General features: G+C 38.8%; 1 protein-coding gene across 2 annotated transcripts; it reads right to left on the bottom strand.

Annotated features, from left to right (window-relative positions):
* Positions 1-67: 67 nt before the first annotated feature.
* On the bottom strand, positions 68-15,717 carry LOC125228010 (biotin--protein ligase). Of its 2 annotated transcripts, XM_048132453.1 has the most exons (15): positions 15,395-15,413; positions 15,016-15,315; positions 14,447-14,703; positions 13,199-13,355; positions 12,043-12,787; positions 11,518-11,713; positions 10,243-10,367; positions 8,513-8,645; positions 7,888-8,064; positions 4,597-4,776; positions 3,984-4,172; positions 3,621-3,727; positions 3,383-3,483; positions 3,053-3,269; positions 68-2,689 (listed from the first exon to the last, which is right to left on the bottom strand). In XM_048132453.1, the coding sequence occupies exons 2-15, from the start codon at positions 15,149-15,151 to the stop codon at positions 2,515-2,517; spliced, it is 2,895 nt and encodes a 964-aa protein (XP_047988410.1). In that variant the 5' UTR covers positions 15,152-15,315; positions 15,395-15,413; the 3' UTR covers positions 68-2,514. The 2 variants fall into 2 exon arrangements, with proteins under 2 accessions (XP_047988410.1, XP_047988406.1); XM_048132449.1 differs by having other exon boundaries at positions 15,016-15,717.
* Positions 15,718-16,634: the final 917 nt, after the last annotated feature.

Genomic DNA, 16,634 nt, shown 5'->3' with positions numbered 1-16,634 from the left:
CTTATTGTTTGCCACAAACTCGTTTGTGGCAACGGCGGAAAAGTGAAACTATGACAAAGACAAAAAATAACATTTTGCTCTCTGTCACTCTTATTATAATTTGTATGTGACCATCTCGTTCGGTAGTGGTATTATTATTTGGCTGTCTAGTCTATAGTATCCTTTGTTTAAGTATAAGATAAATAAATTCTAATAGAAATCTGTACCTCAGAAACCATTTAGATGACGTGACGTGAATGACGTCACACCTTTGGTCGATAGTTGGTTAGATGTTGACACTTTTTAGGACATGAGTCAAAATCTCAAAACGTAGGTTATAAATATAAGTTTTAATCCTGTGTTGAGAGGGTAGTAAATGAACTATGACTAAAAATTTTACTTTGACCACAATCCTCGATATCCATTCTCTTCGGTAGGATAATCCAATTCCTGGATATAGCACGCCCAACGACACTTTTAACTGCCTATCAGGGGAAATAACTCGTGTATAAGCGAATTTTGGCATAGTTGTAGGGAATGGTGTCTTAAATCTTAATCCACATACTCAAAGTACTGGGGGGGGGGGGGAGGAGATACCGGGTGGAGGGGGATGATGATGATGAGAGTATTTTAGAGATAGAAAATAATTAGAATAAATAAATATATTATAAATAAGTGTGTTTATTTTTTTATTTTCCATTTTGTCCCCTCCATATTTCATGAACTATTGATCCCACATAATAAGTGTGAATACCTTTTTTGTAGAGAATTTTATGAAGATTGCTTGTATCTCAGACCATTTTTTGCTATGTGCCACAGTTTAAGAGCTATTCGCGAAAAACAAAAAAAGGTACCTTTGCATCCCCCTCCACCCGTTAGCTCCACCCCCACCCCTCAGTACTTCGAGTATGTGGATTAGAACACCATTCCCTACAACTATGCCAAAATTCGCTTATACACTAGTTTTTTCCGTTGAGGTAGGCTTCATTGAGTGAGTTAATAGTGGCATTACTAGGTGTAAGTGAAGTCGCCTAAGATAGAATTAGATAAAATAAAACTATGGCTTCACTACGAATACTAAATATTAAAACAACGACCAAAATTAGTGGGTAAAAGAAAAATAAATTAATTTACCTCGAATGTATATAACTAGTTCTCTACTCTATGTTACGCGACTACCACTGCAGTACCTACATTTAGGCAATGTATAGGACTGCGATACTGGCTAGCTTGTATAGTTACTAATAGTGTCTATTTTTGAACTATCTACCTAAGGCGCCTATGCATCTGTATCCTGGTGTTCAAGTTTAATTTATCACAACTTTGAATATTGCCTCTTTCTAGTAAAATAGCTCTTTCTATCTCTAAGCTTAAAGAGTTGACTAGTAGAGTGTGACTTTACAAAATACGATTTTCTATATGCAGTAAAGCAACTAATCGCCGATCACTTACACTGGTTTCGTCTTCTTACTTTAAAAAGGCAAGTATCCATTTATTAAAAACGTAAACACTTATTATTTAATACTGGCATTTATTTCAAGTAAACAGTTTTACTCATGAACGCCACACTCTTCAATAACATATCATACATACATATATTGTTTTTTGAACACTGGATTGTCTAAATTATATATTTATATCAATATATACATTCTATTGCAATGAGATTCCGCCTCCATCAAACTTATACTAATTGACCGTCATTAATATTATTTATATTCCCATAATTTTTTTTATATTTATAAATAAGTATTATTGCAAGTTGCAACGACGATATTATACAAGAACAAGTCGAAATTCTAAAATACAACAGGATTTCAATATTTGATTTACCTACAAGATACTAGTTATAGTAGAACTGGCAGTGTTACGGCTGTTCTATCTAGATATAACGCGTATATTTACACGATTATGATGGTTTAATTATATTCGAGTATTTTATTATTAAATAAAAACCCTAATAATATATATAGCTTACGACATAAGATTTACGATTCTACCACCAACCACAACCAATGGAACAGTCACGCTGTGCGCTAGCGTTTATTCATTCCCACTACACTCTGGCGTCTATTTAGTTTAGATCCTTATAAACAATTCCTAGTTTATCACCGTTTCCCATTCACCGCGTAGTTTTCACTCCTCATTCTTTCAAAAGAGAGCATAATTAGAATTTGTTCCCTCTTAATTCTTTACTACCAACACCGACATTTTCATTTCTTTCAATATGCTGATCTAAGCGGCAGGTAACAACTATCTATGCAAATAGCTATCACAAATTCATACACCCAGTGGCAAGTAGTTTTAGAAGGTACTTATCATAAATAGTATTTTCAGGTGTTAAATGTAATTAGCTTCCTCTTCTATATTTGTTAATTATGAGGAGCGAAAGAGCACTACAACCCTAAAATTCTTCAAACCACCAGGAGGCATATGAAATCCGCTATCTTCCCAGACCACAATCCGAACTGGACGTGAACTCTCTATGACATACTGTATATTTTATCGTCCTTCTAATATAAAAGTATGAATAGCTCACAGCCTGGGCGCCACTAGACCGGTCATGAGGTCGAAGGTGTTGCCGTCGGGCGCCACGGTGACGTCGCCGGCGGCCGTGAGCACGCGCAGCCAGCCCGCCTCGTCCACGCCCACCACCGTGCCGGGGATCGGGGACGACTCGCCTGAGCGACGGACTTGGATCTTCTCGTTGCTGGAACAAGGCGTGCATGGTACAATATTCCATCCAGATAACGTAGTTAGGGTTGCGCTAAGTTCCTAATGTCACTATTAAGGTTCGTTCTGACGTGATTTTGAGTTGCAATGAGTAGTGAGACTTGTTACTTAGTATGTACCTGTGAAGCTAGTAAATTACTGTACCTATACTGAAAACGTACGTGCAGCTAGTACTTGAAGTACTGTTCTCGGAAAGCATTTACACAACCGTTTGAGTCGATATATTTCACTATCCTTTCAAGTATCGAGCAGTACCGCGCTAGGAACTTCTCTATCGTCATTGGAGCCAGGGTTGTGCCGGACTACTTGTTGTATTGCTCAATTATGACTGTATACTTACTCGTGCAGCCAGTATTGATAGTACTGCTCTCGGAACGCGTCCACGCCGCCGTCCGAGTCGATGTACTCCAGTATTCTTTCTAACTGCGAGCAGTACCGCGCTAGGAACTTTTCTATCGTCATCGGAGCGAGGGTTGTGCCGTGCTGTTTGTTGTGCTGCTCGATTATTTGGTTCACGCACGTCGTTGGGACAATGTTAGATATGTTTACGCCGGTGCCTGAGGGAAACATAAATACATGTGAACGTTTTTCCAGACAAACGCGGTGGTTATACTCATCTACATACTCGGAGACGATATTTTCTAAATATAAAATCAATAGATTGACACACCAATGTTACAGACAACGTTCTCGCCGGTGACGTTGGCCGTGGTGGCGGTGCCGCCGATCTTCACCTCGCGCCCGTAGTAGATGTCATTCGGCCATTTTATTCTGGTAAATGGCAAAAGATGAATACAAAAAATAGTAAACAGTGACACTATACTGGGACACTGAAATTTAATTAAACAGTAGTCATAATAGACTTTGAATGAATTAGATAAGTTTGAACGGTAAAAGAGTGTTCATACCTTATATCGAGATGCTCGTACGCGGGCAGCGCGCGAATGGCGCGCACAGCAGCCAACGCCGCCGCGTGCTGCACTAGTGGCAGTGTGGGAGACACCTTACACCACACCTGTAAATATATAATACAACTAGATGGATACGTCTTTAGTTTACGTATGCCAATGTTTCCACCGTGTGATGTCATTGGGAGACCAGTGATTAACGAAATTACAAATCGCCTTCTAAAAAGGCAAGTTGAAAAAGGCCTTCCGCTTGTAATATCAACTTATTTTTTTTTTCACCACGCCTTGCCGCGCCGTGCGCCAGGGGAGGCCCGTTCGTGGAAGTCAGCATGTCTGCGTAGATCACTAGTAATGCCGTCCAACCTGTAGCGACATGGAAGCCTGTCCGGGCACAGAGATCCAGGCGTTGGAGCCGCGGCCCTGGCCGGTGGACTGCCGGCGCGCCACGGCCGCCACGCCGTGCGCCAGGGGAGGCCCGTTCGTCACTGCGTTCGTGGAGGTTAGCATGTCCGCGTAGATCACTAGTCGCCCCAACTCTTTTGACGATAGGTTCTGGAAAATTAAAAACTTCTTTAATTTGCAATTTTACAGGATTTTGATAAAATGTGCAAAATGTGACTCTGGTCGTCGATAAAATCATTGATTACACTTTCGTGTGAATTACCATTACGTCAACAAAAAAATAGCGTTGTTGGTATAGTAGGTAATTTTGGAATTGTATAAGATAAACTTTTGGTCTAAAACCGCCTCTCTCTCTCTCTCTCTCTCTCTCTCTCTCTCTCTTCTATGGTCTTCACTGAAGACCTATATACTTGAATTACAAGGAGCAAGAGCAGAATGTAGCGATGTAAAGAGGCGGTTTTAGATCTTCACATTGGAGGCGGAGAGGCCTTTGAACGCTATCTACGTGTATATCTCGTGTTACACACTTCAGCGGTGTGCGAACCCTTATCGTTGCGATAACTGCGGTACTCACATCGAAGTATTCAACAGTGGAGAAGTGGTCGGGGCACTCGTAGACGTGCACGGGCAGGAAGTCGGCGGCGGGCGCGCGCGCCTCCGCGTCGCCGCGCAGGCACCACTGCAGCGTCAGCCCCGGCAGCGCCTGCAGCCGCTGCGCGCCCGACCACCAGCGTTCCACCAGCGCCAGCTTTTGCTACACCACACGCGAATGTATTAGCCGAGCGTTGCAGGTTCATTGAGATCTTTGTCGCTGTAGACGTAGCGTAGCGCTAGCGGTCAACCTATCTGTTTACTTGCTCGGTGACCACACTATTTGTCAATAGACAAATAGTGTGGTCACCGAGCAAGTATTTAGTTTCTTTACATTCAAAAAGCTTCGTTTCATTCGGCAGGGTCACCCCTTGTTTAGCGCCTTTGCACCGGCACCGACTGCGCAATAAATGATCGTTCTTGGAGACTGCACTTTTTTATATGTAGATACTTTGTCACCGAAGACGTATTCGTTGGCACAACCTTGGGGCGCATTTGAATATAAGGTAAAATGAAACTGACAAGGATTACGCAATGTAAAATAAACCAACTTTGTTCCGTGATGGAACAAAGTTGAGTAGTGAGTTTAAAGAAGTTACTTTAGAATTTGAAGAAAAAACTATTATAACGTTGCGCCGTGGATGCCCACGTCACAAAGTGTAAGATATAATTATGCCTCATTTTAACTTATATTACGTACCTACATAATATGGGGAAGATAGCCCTTTCGAATACGAGTATTTTTAGACTACAGAATACATTCACACCGGCATTGCAGATCTTGGAACAAGACATTCAGTCTACTGTGACAGTCTGTAAACATTCGACGCTTTTGTGCCTCAATATTGTGATAGCTTTCTATTCTTGCGATCATAAAAACTCATTCACATCCATGCGAATTAATAAGAATTAATTTTAGCTTTTTTACTCAAGAGTAATCAATAATAAAAGATACCGATGTTAATAATTTAGACTTGTAAAAAAAATACCTACGTAAGTGAAAAGCCTACAGCCAAGATAAAATATGAGTTTAGACAAATGGTGCAAAATTTTAAGATAAATATTAATAAATTAGTTGACTTATAACAATCGTACGTGCTTAGCGAAAATATTGGCTCTTACCTTTTATAAGCGGAAAGCGAAAAGAGTCGTGCAAAGCACTTTTAATAAATATGAAAGTTAATTCCCAATCGTAAAAACAAACAACTGTTAATCTACGTGTAATCTAAGCGATATGAAGCATAATAATACAATCACCTGGGATTTTGAGCACTATTAGTACCTATTAATCACTGGATTATAATTTAAATTTTGAATCGTAAGTAAATTCGTTAGATCCGAACTGAAAATAGAGTGGATATTGTGCTATTATAAAAGGTGTTATAAAGCTGCAGGCTAATTTAATAGTTATTTGTTATACAAGGGGGCAAAGTTGTATTTTAACGCCGAGTGTGGAATTGAAAAACGAGCAAGTGAAAGGATTCTATAGTTGAACCACGAGCGAAGCGAGTGGTTCGAGAATAGAATCCTGAACTTGCGAGTTTTTTAACACACGAGATGTAAAATACATTTGCACCCGAGTGTAACACAAAACTTTTCCCCTCACTACAGCGACGAAACTACAATGCAAAAAATGCGCTTATCACTGCTTCCAGTAGTTCCACAGGTGGTAAATCATCTTTATTATTAGATTCACTTACTTTTATCAATTTTAAAGCAGTTAATTTGACTTTATTCAAGGTCAAATTACTTTACCCACTAGTGGATAAAATGCGTTTTTACCCGCTGGTATTAAAGTACAAAACACGTGTTTCCGAGCTAGTGAGGGGAAAAAAAATAAAATAATTAGTTTAGTTTTATGTAACTTGAATTTAAAACAGGTAATTTAATAATTTTCTTTTATATTATTTATTAACATTATAATAAATCAGGTGTCAAAATCCCAGCGACATAGCAACCAATGAGCAAACGTGTACGCGTCTCACCGGCCATCACACCGTCACGTGGCCGGGGCCCGCGCTGGTCGACGCAGGCCACGACCCCTAACGGACAACCCATCACACTTAAACGCTATTATCAAAAATAACAATTTTGAATGACGATGTCTTTCGTCGAAGTTCTGGAAGAGTCGAGGGTTTTATTGAATACACGCCGAGCACTTCCAGCTCTCCTACAGTTTGTGTGAATGATTAGTTTTGCTGCCATGAACAGATAATTTTTGAATCCTCGTCGATTAAATCCTACTTTAGAAAATTAGGATATTGTCGTTTAAAGTCATTTAGCTTAAAAATTTCGTATTTTCTTAAAACTGGATTCCAGGAATATTTGTCTTTGAACAAGTAGTTTACTAATTCAAGTTATTGGGTTGGTTCGGTTGCAGACAAAGCTTGTAGATAGTGTTAGGTGTGTAACTTAAATAATTACTTGATCTTACTACAGGCGGCATTATTGTGTAACATCCTGACAGACAAAACATTAAGCAAAAGTATTATTAATAGTCACCAATTACATTCTAATCTTGACACAACCTTCATTTTGTTTCAAATGATCGTGAAGATAAATAAATGACGGTGTATCTATGAAGCATTATAAACATATACATAATACATATACTTATATTGTAATAGTATTGCATTTTATCTCAATCCAAGAGTCAATCTAAATCATAATGCAAGTATAACGTTACCTACTCATTCTGTATGTACTTAAATACAAAGATGGTTATATTTTACGCTAATAAATAATAATCAATTCAATGCAAATAGACAGTTAAACAAATTTTGTCACAAAAAATGGCGGGAATTTTGAAAAATAGGCTAGTTTCCAATACTTAAAATAAAATATTTTATGCAGTGCACGAAATAAAGCACCACATAATAAGAATAAAAATATGGACAGTAGTTATGTTTAAACATAGTTTCTATTTAATAAGTCAAAGAGAAAGATATAAAGTAAATGAAATGTCCGCGACGTCACTCCTCAGTATTTCAAAGTAATTCCATACTAGCAAATCGTAGGAAACTAGGCTATTTCGGGGCGACGGTTTCCGGTCGCAGTCCTACGGAAGTTTTAGTGACAAGATTTGCTTGACAGTCTATATTAAAAAGTAAATATATCTTCAGATTTTCTTCAGACTCTGGTCCGAATAAATTTGTATTGTCAAACTGAAGTTAACATTTTGCTTTAAATACAACCATCTTCGTTCAGCAATAACTACTATAATGGCGATGCAATAAACATAACATGATAACATGTACGTCTAGAGTTGCCTTACCACATGGTTCCCCAGGAAGAAGCCCCTGGTGTACTCCGGCTGCGTGATGTCGCGCGGGTCGCGCACGTGCAGGTCGAGGATGTCGCCGAGGATCTTGTGGATGATCTCCAGGCGCGCCTCGTTGCTCTTCACGCCTTCCTCCGCCAGGTAGTCGCTCGGGTCGGCTTCCAGGTGGATCTGGAGTGGGAACGAATTATGCTATTAGCAACGATGATTTATATGACAATCTTCATAGTTCATACTAAGAATCGTACCTCAATTTTTTAGTGCCACCTATTATAACTACACTGATGATGCCTACAAGTTTCAAAATGTGTATTGAAGTGATATCGTGATATTAAAATAAAGAAATAAGTATGTATTTTTTTCTTATAAAAAATAAAACTTGCAAAAATATTTGGGGAAAATATGATTTTTGCCACTTCCAAGCTGCGAAACAGCGCCATCTAGTTTTATCTCTAAAAGGCCCATAAATTTCAGGGGTAAACTTTTTTTGTATGGGATTTGTCAGTCGCGGTATATATCGTCCTTGGTATTAGAGTCTTTACCCTAAGCTGTAAGTGCATAATTCAATTAATTCATCATTAGTAAATAGTTAAAAACGGTGTACCAGCACAGGCAGTACCTGCGAGAATATCGCCACACCGCTGTTGGTGAGGTCGGTGGCCTGCAGCAGCGACGGCGTGCGCCACGTCTCCTCGGAGGCCAGCACCTGGATGTCCAGCTCGTGGCCCGGGTGACCCGTGTACTTGGACGGTCTACAACATTTTATAAGCATTTCTATATCTGCATTATAAAATGTGATTTTTCTAGCAACATTACTTTTCTTCTACTTAAATGGAAATATGAATCGAAATACATTTCTTTTTTTATTTTACTGTTATGTGTCATGCTCGTAGCGTTAATGAAATCACAAAAATAATTGTAACTATAAAACCCTAAAACCTCATTTTTGAAAAGCCAAGACATCGAAATTCAAGCAGCCATGACTAAATGTGCATCAATGATTTTTATTTCCGTGGAGAAAGGATATAATATAATTATATCAATTATATGGAAGACAATGGGTAAATAATAATGTAGTGGATTGATCGTGCTGAGGGTCTTTCGAGGATACCTAATAATAAATATTAGCGTGATTTGTTTTAATTTCATTAAAACATGCAACATAGTCACGATCACGACATTCCCAAATCAAAAGGCCTTAAGTAACGGGGTCATAGACCTTGGAAGCTTATATACAGCTGAGTATTATGTGGTTGTAAATTGGCAGGCATGACATTTAAACGGTGCAAGCGATAATCTGTTTAGCACCAATTAGAATACTGTTGTGTATTGTGTACACACGAGAATATTATTAGAGTTCAATTACATCGTATTGTAAGTATCATAGCGTTTAATTTTCGATGACAAGTAAAATGAACGTTAAAATACGGCGTGTCAATGATGCTTCGCTTACAACCGTTGTTATATTTTAGTGTAATACAAAATAATTAAATAAACATTTTGAGGATCTCCACACATTTATGAACGCGATATTGACGTACGATAATATAAATACAAGCTTTTTTATACTGAATAAGTAATCTTCACGTCGTTGGTTTCGGTTTCGTGTCGATCGTTGTGGGGAGACCCTTAAATTTGCAACATAGCTTTAAAGTAAGCTTCCAAACACTACAAGCAAATAATATATATTTTATGTATATGTATAAGATGCTGATATCTACAATTTGCGTACCGATACATATTAGCTTCCTGACTTGCTCTGCAAAACGCATAATAAAGTGTTACCCATACATAAAGTAAATGTATTAAATATAATATGGGCATAAGATTATTTGTTTATATTATACCCTAGTATTCATGAAAGCCGTATCGAGACGTTAGAGTGCTTTAAAAGTAAGGCATTATCACTCTGGAAAGCTAGGTATTCAATAAAATATAAATAAACAAACGTGACTCCGTAAACACTAAACAATCCAAAGTCTAACTAGGGGATCAAAGAGTAATGTCATGTCTACATGTTAATCTTTGACATCTAATACATGATATGTATTACGAATGAAAATGAACCACCGGTAAAGTTGATGCAATAGGACAATAAAGGACACCTGAGTACAAATTAACCGTGCTAGTTTTATTATACATATATCTACAGTTGTACTTTTTCTTATAGGTACTTCATTACATTACAGGTTTCAAGAGTCACGTTTCGTTTTAGATAGTTAATTTCGGCAATTGCCACCGATGAAATGGATAATCAATATCAATGTAGACGTTGCGTGATAAGACAGAAATTTGATGCGTAAGTAGGCAAAAAGGAAAGAAGGAGAGGAGAGGATAAACGTAACTTACTGTCTATCGCTTTCTGTGGAGAACTGTTTCTTAGCTGGCGATGCCTGGTAGCAGAATATGTGGTGCTTCATCTTAACCGACTTCCACTTGTCAAATGTGAACTGTACTACTTCATTCTCTCGGACCTTAAACAATATACAATGTTTTTTAAATATACATTTTTTACAGCTAGATGAGGCCGGGTCGGGTATACACACACTACTACTAACTAGGCATTATTTTGGAAACTTACGGTCATAATACTCGGAGTTGGGCGACTTTTGAAAGGGCGAGTCAATTTTTTCCATAAGCGAGAGAGACCTTTGTCCAGAGAGGCCGGAGGCTAATAAATAAATAAAATAAGCAGGAATAATAAATAAATTAGATAAAAAGAGATAAAATAAATAGAAAGAAATACATATATTGGCATATATATTTAATATTTATATGTAAATATTATATACTTAGATAATATAATACACAAATAAATATCCTTACCGTGATTCCAACTCCAACCCAAGAAATGCAGATCTTTTATCCAAATTGTTTTCTTCGTCGGTATATTCTATAATTATACTTAACATCGACTGAGGTGTGACGCAAATCAAAGCTGTTAATACGAGTACCTACGTACGGCTTCATATTACGTCTAGCTGCATTATGTAAAAGCCAAGCCAGTTTCTTTAGAACGAAAATAAATGAAGGTTCTCTGGAAGAGATCGTTTTTTGTATTGTTTGTCTTTCTATGTTTTGTACCTGTGCTTAGCAGATTAGACCACAGCGCCAAAAGCAACAGATCCACTAGTCCCAGCTAGCTCACCTCGGCAGTCTTGTAGTAGGGCAGCACGGCGTGCAGCAGGTCGGAGCACAGCGCCAGCAGGCGGCCGCCGTCCAGCAGGTGCGCCAGCAGCAGCGGCGCCGCGCGCCCCACGCAGCCCGCCACCGCCTCCAGCGTTAGCGGCTCACGGTCCCGGCTCACCTCGGCAGTCTTGTAGTAGGGCAGCACGGCGTGCAGCAGGTCGGAGCACAGCGCCAGCAGGCGGCCGCCGTCCAGCAGGTGCGCCAGCAGCAGCGGCGCCGCGCGCCCCCGCAGCCCGCCACCGCCTCCAGCGTTAGCGGCTCACGGTCCCGGCTCACCTCGGCAGTCTTGTAGTAGGGCAGCACGGCGTGCAGCAGGTCGGAGCACAGCGCCAGCAGGCGGCCGCCGTCCAGCAGGTGCGCCAGCAGCAGCGGCGCCGCGCGCCCCACGCAGCCCGCCACCGCCACCAGCGTTAGCGGCTCACGGTCCCGGCTCACCTCGGCAGTCTTGTAGTAGGGCAGCACGGCGTGCAGCAGGTCGGAGCACAGCGCCAGCAGGCGGCCGCCGTCCAGCAGGTGCGCCAGCAGCAGCGGCGCCGCACGCCCCACGCAGCCCGCCACCGCCACCAGCGCGCAGCGCCCGCGCCACGCGCCAGTCTCCAGCGCGTCTCGCGTCACTGAGTATATCGTGTACCTGCTCCAACAAGGAACATTTAGAAGACAGCTCAAGGTCTTCATAGGAACATTATTGTACAATGTCAAAAATAAATTCATGTCATACGAAAGAAAAAGTCTTTCAGGCAGTCGAGCATTGTGCATTGGCGACAGATCTATGATGGCGGCTGTATACATTTGTCGTGAGGCTCTCGCTGAGTCTCGGCACAGATCCTACCCAATCATCAAAATGGCGAGAGAAGTAAGAAATAGACGAGAAAGCGGTCTCACACACTCGTTTTCGTCTTTAGTTAGAACGTTGGGATCTATACGTGAATTCTTAACAATGTTCATATCAGTGTTACTCACCTATCTGCATCCAAGACTTTTCTAAGAGAAGCTTCTAAATTATCTCTAGCTGCTATACTATCTGAATATATCAATATGTTTGGTGACTTAGTATTGACTAATGGACGGGAAGTTTTGGCAGACTTTAGTGTGCCGTGAGACGGAGAGCCCTTTGAATCCTCTTTTGCTGGACAGCTTTCTATTTGAGGCTGCGACTTCTTTGGCCCAGATGAGCTCACTATTCTCTTATGTGTGGTCACAGATTTTATTTGACTCGATATGTTCAGTAATGAAGCTGAAAGGCAACTTGTCCCTTTCTTGAGATCTAACTTGAGACTAGATTTCTTAGGTGTTATATTGTGTTGAATTTCTACTGTTACATTTTCAACAACAATCTCTTCTTGCGGCTTTGCTTTACGTTCTGGAGATTTATTAGGAGTCTTAATTGGTTCCGCCGCTAAAGTGTCCTTTTCGTCCTCTTCTGTGAGGGACTTTGTGGTGTTGACACTTACATCTGCTAGAGACACAGTCCTTTTACTAATTGTTGTGGTATCAACCATGTTACTGCTGCCACCATTCATTTCTACTATGGCACTATTGCATTCAGACTTTACATCAACTACTTTGGACAGTTTTCGGAGCAGGGCTGCATGGACTGGCCAGTGGAATTCCCCAGGAGGGTTCTTTAAACCATGTTGAATGTCGCTTCTGAGACTTCTCATTGAGGCATCAGTAGCTTTATTTGGTTCCCCTGTAAGCTTAACAGCTGAAAAATATTTAAGACTCATTTTAAAAAATGTGATAAAAATTGTGTTGAATAATTATAATGGCATAGAAATTCTGTATTGGTTTGGCTTTGCATTGTAGTGTACTGTAGTTGATCATAAGAGCAATCAGTTATTTAATATATAAGATTACTAGCTTTTGCCCGTGGCTTCGCTCGTGTTTAATTCGAAAAATTGCGGAACGCTCCATACAAATATCGACCTCTCATTTTATGGAAGTGGGGGGGTTAGAAAGCGACAAAAAATAGCCTACGTCACTCTCCATCCCTACAACTCTCTCTAGTTAAAAAATCACGTCATTCGTAGCTCTGTTTTGGCACGTTTTGCCGTGAAAGACGGACAAACAAACAGACACACACTTTCCCATTTATAATATTAGTATGGATACTTACTCTGTATCCTTACTACTGGCAGCTTGTGATCTATCAGAAACTCATCGCTGCCGACAAAGTGGAATCCTGCTGCACTGAGGTTCTCAATGTTTGTTTTGAGTACTATGGCTAAATGAGAGCTGGCTTTCCATGCTACTGGTAATCCCATAGAGTCCAGCTACAAGAAAAACATGCTGTGAATCAAGTTGTTTACATTTTCCTCTATGATTTTCTGTTTATAAAAAATATGGTTCTCTTTATCTTTAAAATTTACAAGTTTATTGAAAAAGATGAAGAGCATGATATGTGCCTCATTTTACAAATAAGTACATTGAATATTTTGCGTGCTATATGCAGGTGAATTTTTAAATGGATAATGAGCAGTTTAATAAATATCAACTTTAAAAGAAAGTTTAATAAATATCAACTTAAATAAGTATATAATATATAGTAAGTATTAGATTCATATTCCTTAAGTTCACACTTAGGTAGTGTGTACTGTGTATGACACTAGCAAAGTCACCCAGTGGCCTATATTTCAAAAGTGTCACCTTTCACACATTGTTTATCAGTTTTCAAGGTTGCATGCAGTAAACATGTTTTCTCTTTAAGATAACCTTAATTGGATTGTTGTATTTATAATCAGATTATAAATTGAATAGGGGCTGGACTATGTCAGTGTAATGCATTTTCATTTATATAAAGAAATGTAGTCAATTTCAATTGAGATTAACTGCTGCACAGAAAATCAGAGGTACTTACTTATTTTATTACAATAAATTCACATTATATCATTATAATTTACAACTTTCTGAGACAATGTCGTTCAGATCTATCTCTGAATCAGAAACCTATAAGTACCTTGGTATGTCACAGTCGTTGGGTATTGAGGATGTTGGCATTAGACAGTCGGTGAAGGAGCGCTTTTTCAGTCGGCTCACAAAAGTCCTTAACAGTCTTTTGTCAGGAGGCAACAAAGTGCGCGCCTTTAACGCCTGGGTAATGCCTCTACTCACATACTCCTTTGGCATACTAAGGTGGACCCAGACTGAGCTGGACGCCCTGGATCGGAGGGTCCGCTTATGTTCATTATAATTATTGTTATGAAAATAAACATTTGTAAACTGCTACTATCTTGAATTTAAAAATGCAGCAAATCATGTTTATTGACATTATAAGACTACTGTAAGGTTCTCCGATTAATCAAAATTGATATTTGCTTTGGAGTAAATAAGTAGTAAGACATTATAATACTTATATTTTAGGTACCGTAATCAAATGGTTTGCACTCAAGTCATGGGGCTCCATTTCACACTCCAATAGCACTTCAACATCAAACTCCGTAAGCGGAGACTGCTCATCAGATCCCAGTGGCAGGCCTCCCGCGCATGTCACCCAGTCACTGATCTCAATACACTGAGCCGGCTTCATACTGCATATCCTGGTTGCATTTGTGTAATCTAGTAAGTCACATAGGTATGCATTCTTTGGATTTGTGCATAGTTTGGAACTTAAGGTAGGTGTTTCTGCAATAAAAATATTACTTAAATTACATTTTTTTATCAGAGGTTATACTGATCCTATACCATGACTGTGCTGTTCTGGGTGAATACATACTTAAAGTGGTTGTTCTATTGAGTTATTGTACATACAGAGTCATGCTTCGTTATCAGATTTTTTTTAAATCTAGAAAATGTACTAGTACTATAGTAATTATCTGTTTTACAAAATGGTTTTGAATGAAGTTTGAAAACCTCCAACTGATATATGAAATTACAACTGTAAAAAGATGCATTAATTGTAAAATTTCGTAAGTCAAATATGTAAAACATATTCACCTGCAGCATTCTCAGGCACTTTGCAAAACGCAACACTTGTATTCCCGCTCAGGAACTCCAGGAGCCGCGCTCTGAACGATCTGATGCGCCAAGTTTTTATAAAGGTCATTGCTATATAAATGGGTGTGAACAACATGATCACCACCTGCACGACACCTTAACACTATCAACACAAGTTTACCAACATCTATATGCTTCTACTAAAGCCACTTTTAATAAAAACTACGGCGAAATTGGGTTATCGATTCTAAAGTCCATCGATGAGATACAATGTTTATATTGTTTTATTTAATACAAAAACTAAAAGAACAATATCAAAATTTTGGAAACTAATAGAATAATTTGTGCATTTTCTAATGACTACAGTGTTTAATACGACTTATTTGATTAAAATGTAGCATTTAATTATAATATATCTAAAAATTCAATAAGCAATTCGTCCAAGTCGCGAAAGAAAGATGAATTCCGTTCTACGCTATGTGTTCGTCTTGAAAATGGTATAACCAAAAGCCAATTATTTGGATTTATTAATTAGAACTATGGGATCATTACCATTAAAGTTAAAAAATATAAAAAAATGTTTTCTTTATATTAATTTAAAATAAATAAAACAAAGCTTAAATAACTAATTTCTTATGCACATTGGCAAAATAAATAACGTAGAATGAAACGTTACGAATAGACAAATGTCAAAATTATTACGGGTACGTTCAGAAACATAAGCACAATTGTACAACACAAGAATTCACACATTTTAGTCCGACTGTCCTAATTCATATCACATTTTAACTATTTATAGTATTTATAATAATTAAAATAAAAAGTAAAGTAAGAGAAACAATAAATAAAATTTTTACATTGTTTAGGGGTTTACTGCATCAAGAATTGGTCAAGAACATTCTGTATCGCAGCATATTCTCTCTGGTGGAGACTAGTAAATAATATAGACGACCAAACTCAGTACAAGACATATGTTCTAGATCCAGGCAAAACTATCTCTGCGGCGATCTGCAGAGATGCTGACAGAGCACCAGTCTGTCCAAGTGTTAATTAAATAACAAACGTATGTTCAATGGATTTGTGTAGATCGTGCTTGTATCTTCTATTACTTATGCATGGACAGGAGTACTTGGTTAAATCATCTTTAATTTCCACTAGTAGGGCCGTGAGCAAAATTGTTGTTTACATATTCAACAAATGATAACGAATTGTTAAAAGTATTAGTTACTATTCATATTATCATCATTTGATTTGTTTACCACCTTAAACATTGTATCTATTAGTACATTATTAGCCATTCGGTCTAGTCGTTCGGAAGCCCATTAAGACCTTGCCTAAGGGCTACGAGCACCAAAGCACGTAGGCATGGCAGGTAGTCCAAATATCTGATGACTCATTTTTTAATAAAGAGGTATCCAGAATACCTATCTATACTCTATATTAAGCTAAGGTACAGCGGGGCAAATCTCGACAGGGGGGGAATTGTAACTCCTATGATGGACAAGGAACAATATACGATACCAAAATTTACAAGAAACAGTCCTATGTTAAAATAATCCAAACTAATTTTATTTGGGGTACCTATATAAAATTTACTAATTGAGTGTCAATTGGCTTTA

This window comes from Leguminivora glycinivorella, chromosome 1 (assembly GCF_023078275.1).
Source record: "Leguminivora glycinivorella isolate SPB_JAAS2020 chromosome 1, LegGlyc_1.1, whole genome shotgun sequence".
NCBI lineage: Eukaryota > Metazoa > Arthropoda > Insecta > Lepidoptera > Tortricidae > Leguminivora > Leguminivora glycinivorella.
This window is presented reverse-complemented; position numbering and strand designations above follow the sequence as displayed.

Bases quoted from the DNA above. Each gene is read 5' to 3' on its own strand.
- LOC125228010 (XM_048132449.1), bottom strand. From the start codon at position 15,151: ATGTTGTTCACACCCATTTATATAGCAATGACCTTTATAAAAACTTGG. The intron at 12,788-13,198 runs GTAAGTATCCAT...AATATTTTTCAG, and splicing joins GCCAGTAGTAAGGATACAGA to CTGTTAAGCTTACAGGGGAA. The intron at 3,270-3,382 runs GTGTGTCAATCT...TGTTTCCCTCAG, and splicing joins GAACGTTGTCTGTAACATTG to GCACCGGCGTAAACATATCT.